This window comes from Anas acuta, chromosome 17 (assembly GCF_963932015.1).
Source record: "Anas acuta chromosome 17, bAnaAcu1.1, whole genome shotgun sequence".
Classification (NCBI taxonomy): domain Eukaryota; kingdom Metazoa; phylum Chordata; class Aves; order Anseriformes; family Anatidae; genus Anas; species Anas acuta.
Genome location: NC_088995.1, coordinates 6,105,366 through 6,121,242, shown reverse-complemented (window position 1 = coordinate 6,121,242; position 15,877 = coordinate 6,105,366). Strand labels below are relative to the sequence as shown.

The 15,877-nt window shown below is 41.0% G+C and overlaps 1 protein-coding gene and 1 long non-coding RNA gene across 10 annotated transcripts in view; both read right to left on the bottom strand.

Annotated features, from left to right (window-relative positions):
- The window catches only part of LOC137841273 (uncharacterized), a 121,848-nt gene extending 120,945 nt beyond the window's left edge, over nucleotides 1–903 (bottom strand). For both annotated transcript variants that reach the window (XR_011088524.1, XR_011088525.1), the window contains exon 1: nucleotides 688–903. This is a non-coding gene — a long non-coding RNA (uncharacterized lncRNA). The remainder of the gene's footprint in view (nucleotides 1–687) is intronic.
- Nucleotides 904–11,539: 10,636 nt separating this feature from the next.
- MED13L (mediator complex subunit 13L) overlaps nucleotides 11,540–15,877 on the bottom strand; it is a 211,102-nt gene continuing 206,764 nt past the window's right edge. For all 8 annotated transcript variants that reach the window (XM_068654318.1, XM_068654312.1, XM_068654314.1 and 5 more), the window contains 2 exons: nucleotides 15,617–15,729; nucleotides 11,540–14,412 (listed from right to left, as the gene is read on the bottom strand). In XM_068654318.1, the coding sequence (XP_068510419.1) occupies nucleotides 14,280–14,412; nucleotides 15,617–15,729 (246 nt within the window). In that variant the 3' untranslated portion in view covers nucleotides 11,540–14,279. The remainder of the gene's footprint in view (nucleotides 14,413–15,616; nucleotides 15,730–15,877) is intronic.

Here is a 15,877-nt window from a genome sequence, read left to right as displayed (position 1 = left end):
AGGAAGGGATGTAACACGTTTATGGTAGCTAAACGGAAGACACAGGGATTCACAGTTAACAGAGAGAATGAATAGACAATGAGCAGGACATGAGCATGTGTAAGGATAGGCAAGATGTTTCTTATGCAGAGGTCTAGACAACAAACCACTCACCAAGTCACATTACTTCCTACAGCATAGCATATAGTGCATTAGCTTCAGTTACTTTCTCAATTCCTCCATCAGAATTCAGGGAGAGGTTTCATAAACAATTTTATCTGTCAATCCAGGAGATGATTAAGTACTTTTAAAAATAGTTTTATAGGCAAAGCAACTTGGAGGGCACAGGAACAACCTGTTTATTTCCACATATTCCAAAGATTATTTTTAAGAGTCCCCAAGAGCCCAAGACTTGCGCTACAAACACTTGATTTTACATCAGAAGAATAAACCCAGGCAGGCTAAGAAGGATGCAACAGTGGCCTAAACCTAAACCAGGCTCCTAACCAGGGAACAACAAGCTATTAGCAACCTGATCTAATTTTACAGTCCTTGTACAGCTAGTGCCCTGTGAGAAAGCAGACCTCATACGTCCTTCCCTGGCACAAGGCCCACCACATAACACTTTGCTACTTAAAAGAGAAAAAAAAACACTAATATAACAACAAATACATGAAAAGCTTATCAGCACATGATGATTATTCTTACCTTGTAGGCTACTTCAGCTACGTAGTAGATCCAGAGGTCCATAGTAGGTCCTTAAGCACGGACTGTCCTTAAGCACGGACTGCTTGTAAATGCCAAACACCATCTAAAACAAAAGCAACCCCACAAACAAACAGAAAAATCACAGCCTAATCAAGAAGACCCCTTATAATACCTGTAGAGCTGATAAATGTTTAGAGATGCACCTGTGGGCATGCATGTGTGAGTACCTGAAAGCTAGATGGGACTGGTCAGCAAGAGGGCCAGAGGGTATTTTAGGATTGGCTGACAGCAGACAGGTGGAAACACTGAATGAATCATGTTCTCTAACAAGTAGATAATTGAAGTGGGTTGAGCCTTGTCTAGATTGGGATGTTTTACTCTAGGAACACATCTACGCATTGTCACCAATACAGTATTTCTTGGGAAAGCCCAGATATCATGCTAGATATTTCCAGATTCTTCTTATTTTTTTTTTTTTTCCTGGGGAAAGCAGTTCCAAAAAGTGTAATCTCTTAGTTCAAAGACATTCCATCTCCACCTGCTCATTCTGTTCAGCTGAGTGTTGTAGATGATAAAAAGGTTCAGGGTATAGCTGATTTTTAATTCCTCCGTATCAGCTTGTTTTTTCTAATTTTTAGATGGAAAATTCAGTTCTTACTGTGCTTTTTGCACTTGAGTCAGCCTAAGCTGTATGGGTCTTAACTAGGAGTTGGTGATGAAATTGTTGTAATGTGTTAGACACTTTTTTTGAAATTCCATGCCTTTATTAGTTATGTGAAGACTTCTAAGAGCACAAAAAATGCAGTGATTACACTTTTTCCTTTTCTGTATAAACAAATAGTTTTTTGAAGTTTACATTGAATAAGACATTTTAAATATCCCAAAACAATGTACACAACTTTGAAGTTCCCTTTGTTGAAAGCTTCCAGATAGGTCAGATGAGGATACAGTTTGTTACCATTCAGAACAACTCCTGACTTTGAATGCATCTTAGAAAAGGGGGACTTCTACCTCTTGAGTGGCTTTATATGTAGCCTGGCATCTGTGAATTATAAAGTACAGCTCAAAGAGTTGTGCCACAACGTCCTCTGTGGTGTCTCCTTTCTGCCTGTCTCAAATAGTCAAATTTGATTTCTCATTCCCCACCTCAAGCAGCAGAAGAGATCACACATAATAGCATACTGTGCCACCAGTCCAAGCCCTTCACCCAATCTTTTTTTTTTGTTTTCTTCTGTGGAAAATTAAAGGTTTTGGTTTCAATAATCAAAGCACCTTCCAACAGTATATTCCACCTGCAGCAATCTGAACCTCTGTGCTTATTTTGGCATGTGGATAAGGGCTGGTCTGTACTGCTGTCCATGTCTGGATATTGTGTAGCTATACGGAGTGATCGGCAGCTAGATAGCACAGGTTCTGAAAGACGTCGTGGCAGTGATTTAGGCTGCATATAGGTGTTACCTGGAGTTGAAGACAAGCTAGTAGAGGGCACACAAGTGGCTCAGCTGGCAACATGCAGTTATCTCGAGAACATCTTCCTGAGCTGTAAGCTCACCTCAGGACTGCAACATACACATGCTTCATGGTGTAGCCTGATACTTTCTGTAAGCTAAACGTGTGTCTGAGTTAAGAATACAGATGAAGGAGATGGGACTGAGCCTAATTCTGACTGTTTCTATGACAATGTGGTGGCCATATCAAGCTTCAAAAAAACACAGAGCAGCAGAATCATTATAGGTATTTTGATTGCTCCCTGAAAGAAAAACATACATTTCTCTCCTTTGGGGGAAACTGAAAGGACCAGTTCACTAACTTCTGTGCAATGCTTTGAAATCTGTAATGTGGTGAACTTGTGAAAGGTTAGATGATGGATTGGAAAAACGGTGGTCTGAAATAGAGAGGGTTCTGCAAGCCAAACCAAATAACTTTACCTAGAAACTGGAGCATCAGATACCTTGTATAGCTTGAGGAAAAAGTTTTCTTGCTTTGGGATCAATAGCTGGAGGTGTTTCTTGGATGTCTCTAATTTAGCCTGAATTCTATTTCCTGTTTTCTCCAGCTATTGGCTGAATTTATTTCTTCAGACATCAAAGACAACAGTTTTGACAACATTTCTCTCTTCACAGCACAATATCCTCTTCTAGTCCTGCCTTTCTGCCCCAGCTGGCTTTGCAGAGATCCCCTTACTTTGGCCTGCATTAGTGCTTCAAATTTGAGTTCCTGCTTCAGTCAAGGTGCAGCCTGTAATTCTTGCCTGCCTCTGTCATTTCACATTTGACTGGGAAGAATAGCCAAGGCTGTGCCCTGTAACCAGCCAGAAGAAGTCTTATGAATTTGATTGCAGTTATTTGCTTCGATGCAGTTGTTTCTACATGAGCAAGTCCCTCCCCACCACCCTCCCGGACATACAGGCTCTCCTCAGCCCTAATGAAGCCAGTCCTTCTGGCTCGGTGCCTGTGTTTGGGGCTTCACTTTGACATGTCATAGCCTCACACATTGCTGTGAAGGTGTTGGAAAGGCACCGCAGCCTCTCTCAGAGCGGTGCTCTTTAAACTTTCCACTGATTAGGGGCCTTTTAGCACTCAACTGGCTTTTCCTAATGGATTTTTCCTTTTCATTGAGACTTTTTTTTTTTTTTCTCTTGCAGGCGTTGCCAAAGTAAACAGGCCTGGATAGCTATTTGGAAAGCAGGGGAAAGAAGAAAGGGGCAGAGAATCAGAACTGGTCCAAATGTGTCCCGACAAGTACTACGTATCAATTGATATGTGTTGAGGGCCAAGTACTGCCAGAATAAAAATCTCTTGGAAAATGAGGCCATTTGTTGAGAGACAAGCATGAGAGACAACTGCAAGAGCTTCTTTTGGACCAGAGATGCCATGCCTGCATCCCTGGGCCTTGAGGGGGAGAGAGGCATGAGGCTGGCATTAACCAGCCCCCTCTTTCCCCCCTGCTTCTGATTTATTTGCAGTTTTGAAGTCAGGGAGCATATGAGTAATTCCAACCTTAAAGATTTCAAGCACATTGGTCCTTCACAGCTCTGAAATAGGTAAACTTTGTTCAGCTTGATGTGTAGGAGCCAATGAGGCACTATCATGAAAGAAACTCTCTTCCTTCTGTGCTGACCTGGTCAGTGGCATCCCCACATCTCCTTTTGGAGCTGTTCAGAATTTGGTCCATGCTGATAAAGAAAATTATGCACAGCAGCTCTGATGTTCCCAGCTGGATAAGCATAGCCATTCACTTTTGTGTAGGCCCTGAATGCACTGCAGACATACTGTGAATGTACCACATTCATGGCCTGCATTTTTATCTATCAGAGCTTGGGGCTAAGAGAAAAATGTCCTGGATTTTACCATTCTCTGATTTGCTGCCACAAGGTATGGGAAGAACATGTCAGACCTATTGAAGTTCTTCCTTCCCTGTCCCAGGTCTGTACTGCTTTTGCCTGTAGCTTGGCCAGCTGCTGAATGTCCAGTCTGCTTCCTGCTCAGATTAGTAGCAAGAATTCCTATTTTTCTTCTTCAGCTGATGTTTGTTTGCTGCTGGAAGCTTCAGCTTTGTTTCCTCATGCAGTGCACTGAGGGTTCACCTGCTTTGTTCTGGTCAAAGACGAGCAAGCTCCCAATGCAAATGGGGTATTCTGCTCCGAGTTCCTCCACCACCCAGTGCAATGGTCATGGACAGTTGGGCTCTGACCAGCATTTTCTGGTGCTCACTACTTCCCCCAGCTCCTCTCCCCACAGCAGATCCTCCTGAATGGCCGGGTGCAGGCTCTCGTACGACGTTGATCCATGCCAGGGCTGGATTCCAGATGGACACCTCCCCACTGCTGGCCTACGGGCATGTTTCACACAGGATTGATGGGGTGTTAATGATGCTACAATTTCAGCCAAGCTTCTTAGACGTGCTGGGTTGGGAATGGGGAGAGCTCGGTTTTTAATCAAAACCTGATGTAAAATAGAGACCTCTACCTGCAGCGCAGCCAGGGGAGCTACCGACACACCTAAAAGAGGGAAGTGAAGGTGGATACCTGTCCGATAGCACCCTACAAAGGCAGCAGTGGCTCTCTGGATTTTACCAGACTCCAGCTTGAATCATGGCCCAGGATGAAACCATTTTTGGCAGGAAAGCCCTCACCACGGGAGTGGCTGAGGTTCCCACCTGGCACGCTGCCCTGCGCTGTGGAGGAGCCGCATGGAACTGAGCTGCGCCCCGCTCGGCTCCGGCAACGCCCATGCCTCTCACCCCGACAGCCGCAGGCAGAGCTGGGGGGCAGGATGCAGATGGAGCCCCCCCCGAGGTATCCCCTCTGCCTCCTCTTCCTCCGCAGGGCCCTGGGAGCTTCAGGACATGCGCCTCTTCAGGTCAGCCCTGTGTATCAAGGGGTGTAAGAGTGGTTTCCCCTGCCCTGCAGGCAGTTTCCCAGGGCTTGATGCCACCCTACAAGCAGGAGGGAGTGGAGCTGGTGGGCTCTGTGGCTGTTGGGTGTGCTGTGGTCGTTCTGGGGCTGATTGGTCTTGGCTTTGTTTCACAAGACGGGAGAAACCCAGTTTAGGAGGGAGATTTCTCCTCACTGGGGCTCATCCCTAGAGCTCATCTGTCCTGGCTTCTGCAGGTTTTACAGGATGCTTCTGGGGCTTGTGTTGTGGGAACGATCCTTGCCCTGCTGGGCTTTCCTTAACTTCAGACAGCTCTCTTTTTTTTTTCTTCTTCTTCTTTGTTTTTTTTTTTTCTTGGTGAAGGACCCCATTGTGTTTAGTCTTTTTTATGGGCGTTCCTTGGTTTTGGTCACATTTGTTATTGTTGCGCCTGTCTTTGTAGTTCTACTGTGTTCTTTCTGAACTGGATGGCTACAAGAGTGTGCAGAGCTGAAGCCACAGGGGAGCAGTGTGTGTGCGCTAGGGCTGGATTTAGATTTCTTTTACGCTCTCTTCCCCACCTTTACAGTCATGACAGTCCATTTGGTTTTCCAAAGGCATTGTGCTACTTCCCCTCCCGTGGAAATACCTGCAGTGACTTTGGGACCTTTTGCATATTGCATCCTAATTTATGTTATATCTTCAGGTTGTGTCCTAGCTTAGAGCTGATTCTATACCCGTGTGTTTTCTGTGTCTTACCATGCATTTTCTGAAACTGAATCACTTCTACCATTTTATTTACCCCTTACTCAACATTCTGGGATCTTTTTGTAAGTCTTTGCTGGAAGTTTTAGTTTTCATTGACCTGAATGATTTTATATCAAAGTACAATAGTGACTGAAGTTTGCAGACTAATTCTCCACGTTCTTCTGTCCAAGAGTCTCTCACTTCCAATCAGTCTGACATCCAGACAGTTGTATCAATATCATTATGACTGCTACACAGACAAAGCATAACACAGCCAACAGCTTGCCCAGTATCATCCATCTATTATGGCAGTTTTAGAATTAGGGTTTTGATCTTTCTTATCTGCCCAATCCTTTTAGCATGTCTTGCTTATTAAATCTGGAGCAGTTCTTCTGTATAACCATGGACTTAATAACTGGAAACACATTGTTCAGGAGGCTGAAATGGTGGGTCGTAGTTGCACAAAAACTTGGAATGGCAGCTCCATTCCACAACTGCTTGGCCTCAGGCATACTGGGATTAGGCATTAATGCTATGTGCCAGTGCCCCTCACCTCTGTCGGTGCTACGGGCTGCCTTGTGCTTGCCCTGGTGGCTGGTTTGGTGGTAATGCCTAGCAAACAGAGCACAATACTCCCCTGCTATCTGCTAGACGTCAAAGCAAAGGGGAGAGGCAGGAGTGGGTAGAGAGCTAGGTGGGGTTGCAGGAGGGGCTGTAGAACCACAAGAGGAAGGTGGACGTGTGGCCTGGTGACTGCAGTGGACAAGATGCAGCTTGGCAGCTCTGCTTTTGTGCACTGAAACATGGAGTTTTCAAGCCATATGAAACAAGAAAAACAGCTCACGAATCTTGCAGTTGCACTGAGATTTTGCTTTCAGGTTATCCTTTGCAATCGCATTGGCTAGAAACTTTTTTTTTTCCTTTCTTATTTTAAAGCAAAGGGATGTGCATATTCTTTAGCTGGGCCCTGTTTTTTTATGCTGTGGTATTTAGAAAGAACAGAGATCAACAAGTGTGAAAAGCAGTGAGACAGTAATTGCCATGGAGGGCCCTACAGACGAGAATCTTACAAGTGTAACAGAGGTCACCCTAAGTTTTACTCAATGATTAAAAATCTGTAGACTATAAGAAAGGGTTTGTGTTGCCTGTGTAGACAGAAGACCAAGTGATCCCAATTGCTTTCAGAACTAAAAAGTGGAGGTGTTCTGGGAAAATGGAGCCTGGCTCGCACAGCTGGTGGAATGGAGCCACTTGCCACACACAGGTGTTCTCAGGTTAGTGGTTGAAACATTTTAATTCAGCCTTCTCCCTAATTTGTCTCTCTCTCTCTCTTTTTTTTTTTTCCCTCTACATTTTTCTTCTGATTAAAACTATTTAGAGAATGAAGGCTTTGCTACTTCAGTGCAAAAATGCACCCATGGAAATAATAATGTATGTTTACTTGAGTGTGTTAGAAGACTGATTCTTCTAAGTGGAAGTAACATTTTTCTAGCTAAGAAGCCCTGACATCAAAAATAAACCAGCAACAGAGTGGTAACAGAAGGGTGAGCGAATGGTTGGGGTAAAGTCTCCAGTTCTGCTGCCAGCAGCATAGGAGGGGTGGCCTATCCTGCCTCTGTCACTGTTCTGCATTATAGCACGACATGGGTCTTGTTGCGACAGGCCTGCTACAATGTGTGTGTTGTTTTCCACTTAGACTCCCTGTTATTTATGTTTAAAGTCACCCTGAGACCAGGCTTGGACCCTGCCTAATCAGGGTTCCCCTTCAGGTTTCTTTTCTGCCTCCCGTCCATGGCTTGACGATCCAATTGTGCACCAGTGTGTGTCATTGCAGCAGAATGCCTTCCCCACACGCTCCCAGCTTTTGAAGCAGGAAAGAAATACAAGGGCAATTACTTTTCGCTCCAAAATGCTGCTTAACCCAGGAGCTAGGAGAGTTGCTCCCAGCACCTTTCTTTTAGCACTTCTATGGGTCATTACCCTGCTGGGATTAACAGCCTCCCTTTCCCTGCCATACGCACCTCACCCCGTCACCTGCTTCTCTTGTACTTGTCTTTTCCCCAGGCACTAATGAAATTACCACTGAACCTGATTACAAGTAGGGGTGGAGCACTTTGACCAATGAACCTGCACCTGTGCGCGTGGTTGACCTTTAATGATCGAGCTCTGTGTATGCGTGCAGTTCATTTATTTATTTATTTTAAACCAGTCCTATTAGGAATCTGGAGTTTTATTTGCCATCAAAACGTGACCCCTGCTGGAAGAAAAGGGACATGACTTCAACTTCTTAACAATACTGTAGACAGCACCTGCACAGAGAATCTAATCGGTGTGATTGATGCGACACTCCACAGCTGTCACTGCAGGAAGTCACAGACAACTGACAGAAATGGTTGGCTTAGAGAGAGACTTTCTGAAGTATTAATCCAACTACAAAGTTTAAAAAATAAGCGTGATTTTTTTTTTTTCCCTAATTCTCTGCGATTAGATTTTATACAATTGCAGGAACCTGTGAGCTTTTTGTGCAGGTGTGTGTGGTCCTTTGTTAAGTGGGACTCTGGATATTGGAATCTGTTGGCAGGAAAATCTCAAAAAATGTGAGGGAGCAATGATGCACTTCAGAATGTTGTTTTTTCCTGGATCTATACCAGTTAGACATTTTCTTGTTAGCATAATATTTAAATAAAAACAAAGGGAGCATTAGGCTGGTAGGATAAAAACGTCTAATTTTCTTTGTAAGAAAAAATTCATTTGTGAAGGGCCTAGGCATGTTGTAGTCACCATGTGGGTTGGACCAGTTTTCTGCTGGCATGCACATGTCTTTTGAAATGAGCCTTCTGAAATGAGTATCACTCTCTGTGACTTTAGATGTTACTGATTTGTAATGACAACTATCTTGTAGAAGCAGGTATTTCTGAAATGAAACATCTCTTGAACAGAAAAAGGTGCCTGTGTATAGGACAGAAACCTGCTCATGGGATGTAAGGATGGAAGAGGTGGCTGGGTACCATAACAACTACAAAAGGAGACTTTTTCTGGGGGCGGAGAAGGTGTTAACAGCAGAGGCTAGAGCCTGGTAATGGTAACCCTCTGTGTAAAGCAGTCTCTGGATGTTACAGGCTCACACTGAAGCAAGCAAAGGCTAGCAGGAGTTTCCCCTGGTTCTTGTTGCAGCACAACAGAAGGTACATCGTCCTTGTTGAACGACTGTGTAGGAAGGTCTGGATGTAAGTTTCCCTGCTTGCTTTCTACAAGGGGCCTTGGAACTAACCAGTTTCATGTTTGATTTTTTTTCTCTCCTTTAATGGTGTCATAATTTCAAAAGGGTTCTAATAAGGAGAAAAAAAAAAAAAAAGGTAATGCTTATACAGATATAAAGCATAATTCATATTTCTATCACTTACATAAGCTATATTGTTTATTCTTATCACTTGATCAGCCTGCCTGTTGGCTGCCAAGTCCCCACTTCGAACCTCAGCGAGAGCCAGCGTGCACTGAAGGGTCTCCTAACCCCGGCTGGAGGAAAGGCAGTAAGTTTGGTGGCAGCCGGTGGCAGCCAGGGACACACTGTTCGTCCAGAGCTGGCCTGTCAGAGAAGTGGCCATCTTCATGTTCCATCATTTTGAAGAGTATTTCAGATTTTGTTAAAATAGCACTGAGGTTTATATATCCTCTGGAAAACCTTATGGGACTGCTGCTGGGCAGGTAGGCAAATAGTCAGCTAAGCATAAAATAAGCCGACGTAAACATTTGTTACAGTGTTGAGGTTCAGTTTCAAAATAGGGAAGTGGAAGCAGCATAATTTTATAAATACAGCTTTGTTGCTAAAGACCAAAGACTTCCTGTTTGGGGATCTCAGGGCTGTTTCCATTTCCACTGAAAATGGTGAGACTGAACATAAACCTCATTGTTTACTTTCATGACTTCCAATGCTTTCTACATGTGCTTAAACTGTTTTCAAGTGGCTGTGATATTTTACTAAAAATAGAAATGGCAGTTAGGGAAAAAAATAATTTCAGCCTAATCTTTAGAAAGCTTTTCTGCATTGGTATTAAAGAATCCATCACCACAAAAACACATCAATTTGTTAGAAATATTACATTATTGTTATAAACCAGCTGAGATTAATGTTTTTATTCAATTCTTCCTTGCAGTCCTCAGGGAACAGCATACTAGATTGGCAGATTTTTATTTTTTTTTCTAAAGCCAATGAATTAGCCACAAAGTAGGCTCCATTTAAAAAATACTGCTCTGCAGTAACTCCCTCTAGTTACAGCACTCAGTGGAAGTATAACTTTCTCTAAGAGCCTATGCATGTGAACTCAATGTAATTTTTTAAGAATTTACCAATAGTAAAGAGAACGAAAAGACAAAAATTTCTAAGTGTAAAAGATTAAAACAACTAGAAGTCTATGGGACTGTTTTTGTATATGACATTAAACTTAGAAATAAGATGCATCAAAAATTAATGTAGGCTAGAAACTGCAAGTACAGAGGAAATCGCAACTGATCATTAAAACAGCCCTGAAACTGACTGGCAATTCCTCGATGCAGTCGCAAGAGCTGTGAACGTGGGCTCAGTTTGTCTTAATAAACTGTACAGGCTAATTGATAGTGTAGAGAGACCTGGCAAGAAACTAGGGGGCAGGTTGCAGATTGCTTTTGTTTTTCTTATTATTTAAGAGTAAAGCACAGGATATGATATTTAAAAGGTAATTAGCAAGGCCACGGGTTTGTCATCTAAGTACAGAAAAACGTGTTATCTGAAGATTATTTTTTTCCAGAACTGTTCGTACAGGAGATGATGCAAAATAGACCTCACATTTTATATACAAACTTCTTGAAGTGTAGCACTGGGAAAGGGCTTGGGTCTAGTTGTTTGTCAAATTTTGCACTTCTGTGTTTAGAAAAGGAACCTGCTAAGTACAGAATGTCTTAGTTTGGAAGGGAGCTGCTGAGGACTAACTGTCCAAACAAATCCCAGGTATAATTAGATGACATTGCTCAGGGACATGTCCAGCTGAGGCTTCAGCACCTCCAGGATGGAGATTGTACAGCTTCTGTGAGCAACCTCAAGTGGCAAATCTGGTTTTGTATTCCTCTCGTCTGGGGCTGACTGCACTTCAGTTATCTTATCTGTAATCCTGCTACAGGGGGAAGGAGCTTCAAGACTTTGATGTGCCATTAAAATCTCCCATTACAGACTTACCTGGTGTATACAGAGAAATTTCATCTGTAATTGGTGAAGCTCTTATGATTAATGTTGCTAACACAAAGCAGCTACTGCTGCTGTGTCACCACATTACCCAAGGTTGCTTCCACCCACCCCATTTGGCAGAATTTTAAATCTCTTCATCTCAACATTAACAGCAGTGGCACCAATTTCCTTCTACCAAAGGCATAATTCTAAATAGAATCACTATTCTATTTTGCATGATAGCAATCTTAAAGAAAAGTACTGTTGCACTGTGAACTTTAAAATTAAAATAAGCCTTAGTGCTGTGAAAGGGCATCTGACAAAGCCATAGCTTTATCAACATGCAGCAAATCTAAAAGGCAAGCAGGCACCGAGTTAATTCATGGAAGGCAGCTGTAGTTCTAAAGTAAATAAATATTAAAGAAACTTTAAAATGAATTTCAGTTCCACTCACATCACGTGGAATCTATACCTTGTAATGCAAACCCTTCTTCACTAGGAATGCTAAAACTTCAGAGTTAAGAAACTACTCGTAAGAATAAAACTCCACCAATTGTTTCAGTAATTCAATAATTTATTCATCTAAAAAAGTGTGTAAAAGTATATAGCTCTCATCCACAAGGTATATATGAATGACATTTAAAATGGAGGTCTTTATTATTATTGTTTCTTTTTATCAAAGTCTTTTTTAGTGTATTGTACCAGCGATATACTGTAGATTTAAAATGAACTTCACATTTTTTTTTGTTTTCTTTCAAATTGTCGGCTATATATAAAAGAAGCTCACTGCAAAATGCTCAGAGAAAAAAAAAAAAAAAAAAGGAAATTCAGAACTCCCCAGAAATGTACAGCTTTTACATTTAAAAAAGGTTCTGAAATATACATACAAGCATGCTGGACATTCCCCACCCCCCCTCCCTCTCCCTTTAGCTCAAACAACTGTAATAATAATTCCGATTTAGGCATGAATTTCCAAAGTTAGAAATAAAAAAAAAAATAAAATAACTTTCTTCACTCTGTAGGAAAGCCAGGGCTTGTACATTTCAGATTAATTCAGTAAAAAACTCACAAGTAAAATAATGCATATTTAAGGGAAATATTATACAGAACTTTTCACACTGAAGTACATAAGATTTTTCTTTAAAATCTATTGCCATTCATTTATTTTGCACAAAAACGTATAAATATGTCACCAGCTTCTCTTAACTTAAAAAAAATTAAATAAAAGACACCAGATGAAAACTACTCCTTGCTGCCCTTTTTTATTTTTAATTTTTGCTTAGAACCAGGTTTCTGGGGAAGAAATGCCCCTGGATAAAAATGGCCCATTTAAAAAGAACAAACAAAATAATAATCAAGGTTCAGATGATCCTGGGAACAAATAACCCCCAAATGGTAAAAGATTACAAATGTCTACTTTACATTTTTCCTCCCCAAGTTAAATTTTTTATACAAGTTTACAATCTTCATTTTTTTATGCTCTTCAAAAGGCCTTGAGAATTTTCTTTTCTGATTAAGAAAAAATAGTACTGCAATATTTTTAAAGTCAATTTTACACTGTACACATTAGATACAAATGGTTTGATATCAGATTTTTTTTTTTTTTTTTAAACCTATACATTGCAAAGAAGATACCCACATGGGAGGTTTGGTGCAGAGAATGAGATAATCCATTTACAGGTTACTTCTCTGACTTCACCTTCTCATTACACACGCAATTCTTATTTTTATATAATTTGTTTTAAATGTTACATTATCTCAAGAAAAATACTTTTTAAAATCATAGAATTTTCATTTTTTTTAACCAGAACATGAAAGTCTTTTGGAAGAACTTTAAAATTTGTAGGTTTTTCTCCACAGATAGATAACTAGGTCACACAGCCTGATCAAAGTGCCCGACCCCTCATATAAGGCAGTCCATGCCTGCTGCACAGTGCAACAACATTAGAAAATGGAGTTTAAATATAAACCCCTTGAAGCCTGGAATGAAGGAGTCATAAAAATACTTCAATTAGCCATTAACCTTTGAAATGGCAATCATTTTACTAAACAAAGTAACTTTTCCACCACAGTGGTATAACTTCAAGTACTAATTTAATGATATAATTTTTAAAAATTATTTCTTTGAAATAATATTCCTATAGTCAGAAAAAATACACCAGATTTGTAACTGATTTAGTGTAAACAAAAACCATATTTTTGGATATGTACATGGACGAGTCTGCCCAGAATTAAAGGGCGACTTGGGTTTCAGTAAATAGTTTTCTAGTATCACTAAATTTATTGGAAATATATTTCAATCATAGCTCTACAATAGATTAATTTACCACTTTCCATTTGCCCTTACATTGGGCTTTAAAGTATTTTTCCTCCCTACCTCTCAGTTACTCTTCTTCCACTAGGTAGTGTTATCCTTCATTAAACACTGGCCTTTTCTTGCTTTAACCAGGCTAAATTCAGGTGAGAATTCCTTAAAATACAGGCACATCCTCACCAGGATATGCTCCTCTTCCCAACTTGAACTTTTGATTGTTATTAGCTTCATTTTGATTTCTAGGTCAGAAGAGTGAGAGGTACGTAGATAAATAACCCTACAGTGAGTGGAACGGAGCTGGATTTTTAAGATATTCAACTGTTCCTGGTCCTTTATAATTTAATCCCTCCCCTCCCCAAACCTAAAAATAAATAAAATATCTCCAGACCATTCATATCTACATGGACAGGTAACAAATGCATGCATTCATCCCAATCCACTCTGACAGGAACTCCAGGTAGACAGAAAACTGCAATATTTATACGAGACCACAACTGCATGTTTGTTTTTTTCCTGCCTAGTCCCAGTTTATGATGATCAAACAACAAATAGCTTTTGGACAACCCAAACTGGTCACTACAAGGTGTATTTACTCGCAGGGCTGAAACTGCTTATAGCTGTTTAGCAGAGTTCTTAATCCAAAAAGATACTGTAGTCTTCCTTAAAAAAATAAAATAATATTAAAAAAAAAACAAAACACAGACTGACCAGTAGTTACTGGGCCACCAAACTAACACTGGCTTGAGGTTACTCTGTGTTCACTGTTCTTGGATGTTCCCAGAAATTGGACTGAAGCTGCCAGAGATGTTAATGGGTGTTTTACTTTTCAACACTGCAGAATTCACATGTGCTTTTGGAGGAACAGAAGCACAGCACAGGACTGGTCTGAAGAGAAGCAAAATTGTGATCTTTGCAGACTGTGGCACGTTTCTCAGGTTGAGGGGAGAATAAGCCAGAAGAACAAGTGCTTTTCTATCTATTAGAGTATATTCATGATGGCATTGTACAGCTGGGTGAGCACCACAAAGTGGACAGGAAGGCAGGAGCTGCGATCCTGAGTGGCAGGGTTACACGTAAGCCAGGACAGTGCATTATACTGCTCCAAAACAAACCTGTGGAAGAGAAATGCAGAGAAAATGAAATTGGAATTTTACTGTTCATTTTTTCTAAAAGACTTACTTCAACTTCTCTCTGATTTGTTCTGGTGGTGCCGTGTGGTGAGGACTGCCTGACTATTGATGCTGGTGGTATTGGCAAAGTAGAAAACTGAGCAGAGTGTGTGCCTTAGGGCATGGGGGTAATTTTTGTTTTTAGCTTATTTGAACTGGGTCCATGCTGTTTGAATCCAGGCCCTTCTCCATTACACAGCAGAGATTACAGAATCATAGATTAATTTACACTGGAAGGCACCTCTACAAGTTTAATCCACTACTGTATTAGAAACCTTGAATCTTGAACACCTCTCGGGATGGAGGTTCCACAGCCTCTCTGGGAAATGTTGCGGTATTTGATCACAATTTTTGTAAAAAACGTTTTTCCTTATGTCTGATTTGAATTTCCTTTGTCTTAACGTGTGTCTGTTTTGTCTCCTTCTTTCCCTGTTTATCTCCAAGAGCACCATCCTTTTACTCAATGTGAAGATGCGATAGCTCAATCCTCTCTCTAAGAGGACTAAAATTCAGTTCTAGAATGGTACATAACACCACCAAATTGAGTTAAGGAGATTGTTTTTCGTGTTTTCTGCCAATACTCTCTACTTGGTAGAAATTTACATGTTTGCGCACTGGTGCGTTCCACCCTACATGCTATGTCACAAAACAGATCTACTTTCAGTCTCCAACAGGTGGCATAGAGGAAACCAGTCCTCAAGTTACCTTCTACAACAGGATAGATACACAATGCTATTGATTTGGGAAGTGTCCCCTTTATACCCCAGCTGCTAAGATAGCGGGTATCAGCAGAGTACCTCTATTTCCTTTGATAATTCTGTTTGGTTTGTTGAGTAAAAATGATTATTTACAGAGGCCAGATTAGACTGCCAGCTAAACTGAATGATCTTTGGAAGGCAAACTTTATAAGGCACAAGTCATTGCTTTTCATAGCTTTGCAGAGTAGTATGAAAAATTGATGAAGTAACTCTCCAAGTCCTGCTCTTTGGTAGTCACAGGAGCTATATATATATTTTGTTTTGTTTCGTTTAGGTGTAGAGCATAACAGATGTAAACTGTTGATACACCCAAGAAAAAGTCCCTCTGAAATTTCATTCCAGAGTTCCCATAGCCTTATGGAAGCACTACAAAACCTAAAAGACATTACCTCAAGACATCTGATGTAGTTTTAGAGTCAAGGGGGTGAGGAACTCGCTGAGAATTTCTGGCAGGTAGTAGCTCATCTGTCTGTGCTACAGAGATATGATGATGCAATGAGGCCTGTGAAAGCGAAAAAAAAAACAAAAACACAAACAATGTAATTCTTCATATAGCAAGTACTTATGAAGATTCACAGTGAACAAATATATTCTGAATTGTCTCTGATGGAAAGTTAGCGATTCTTTGTTGAATCCACCATAAACAAGTG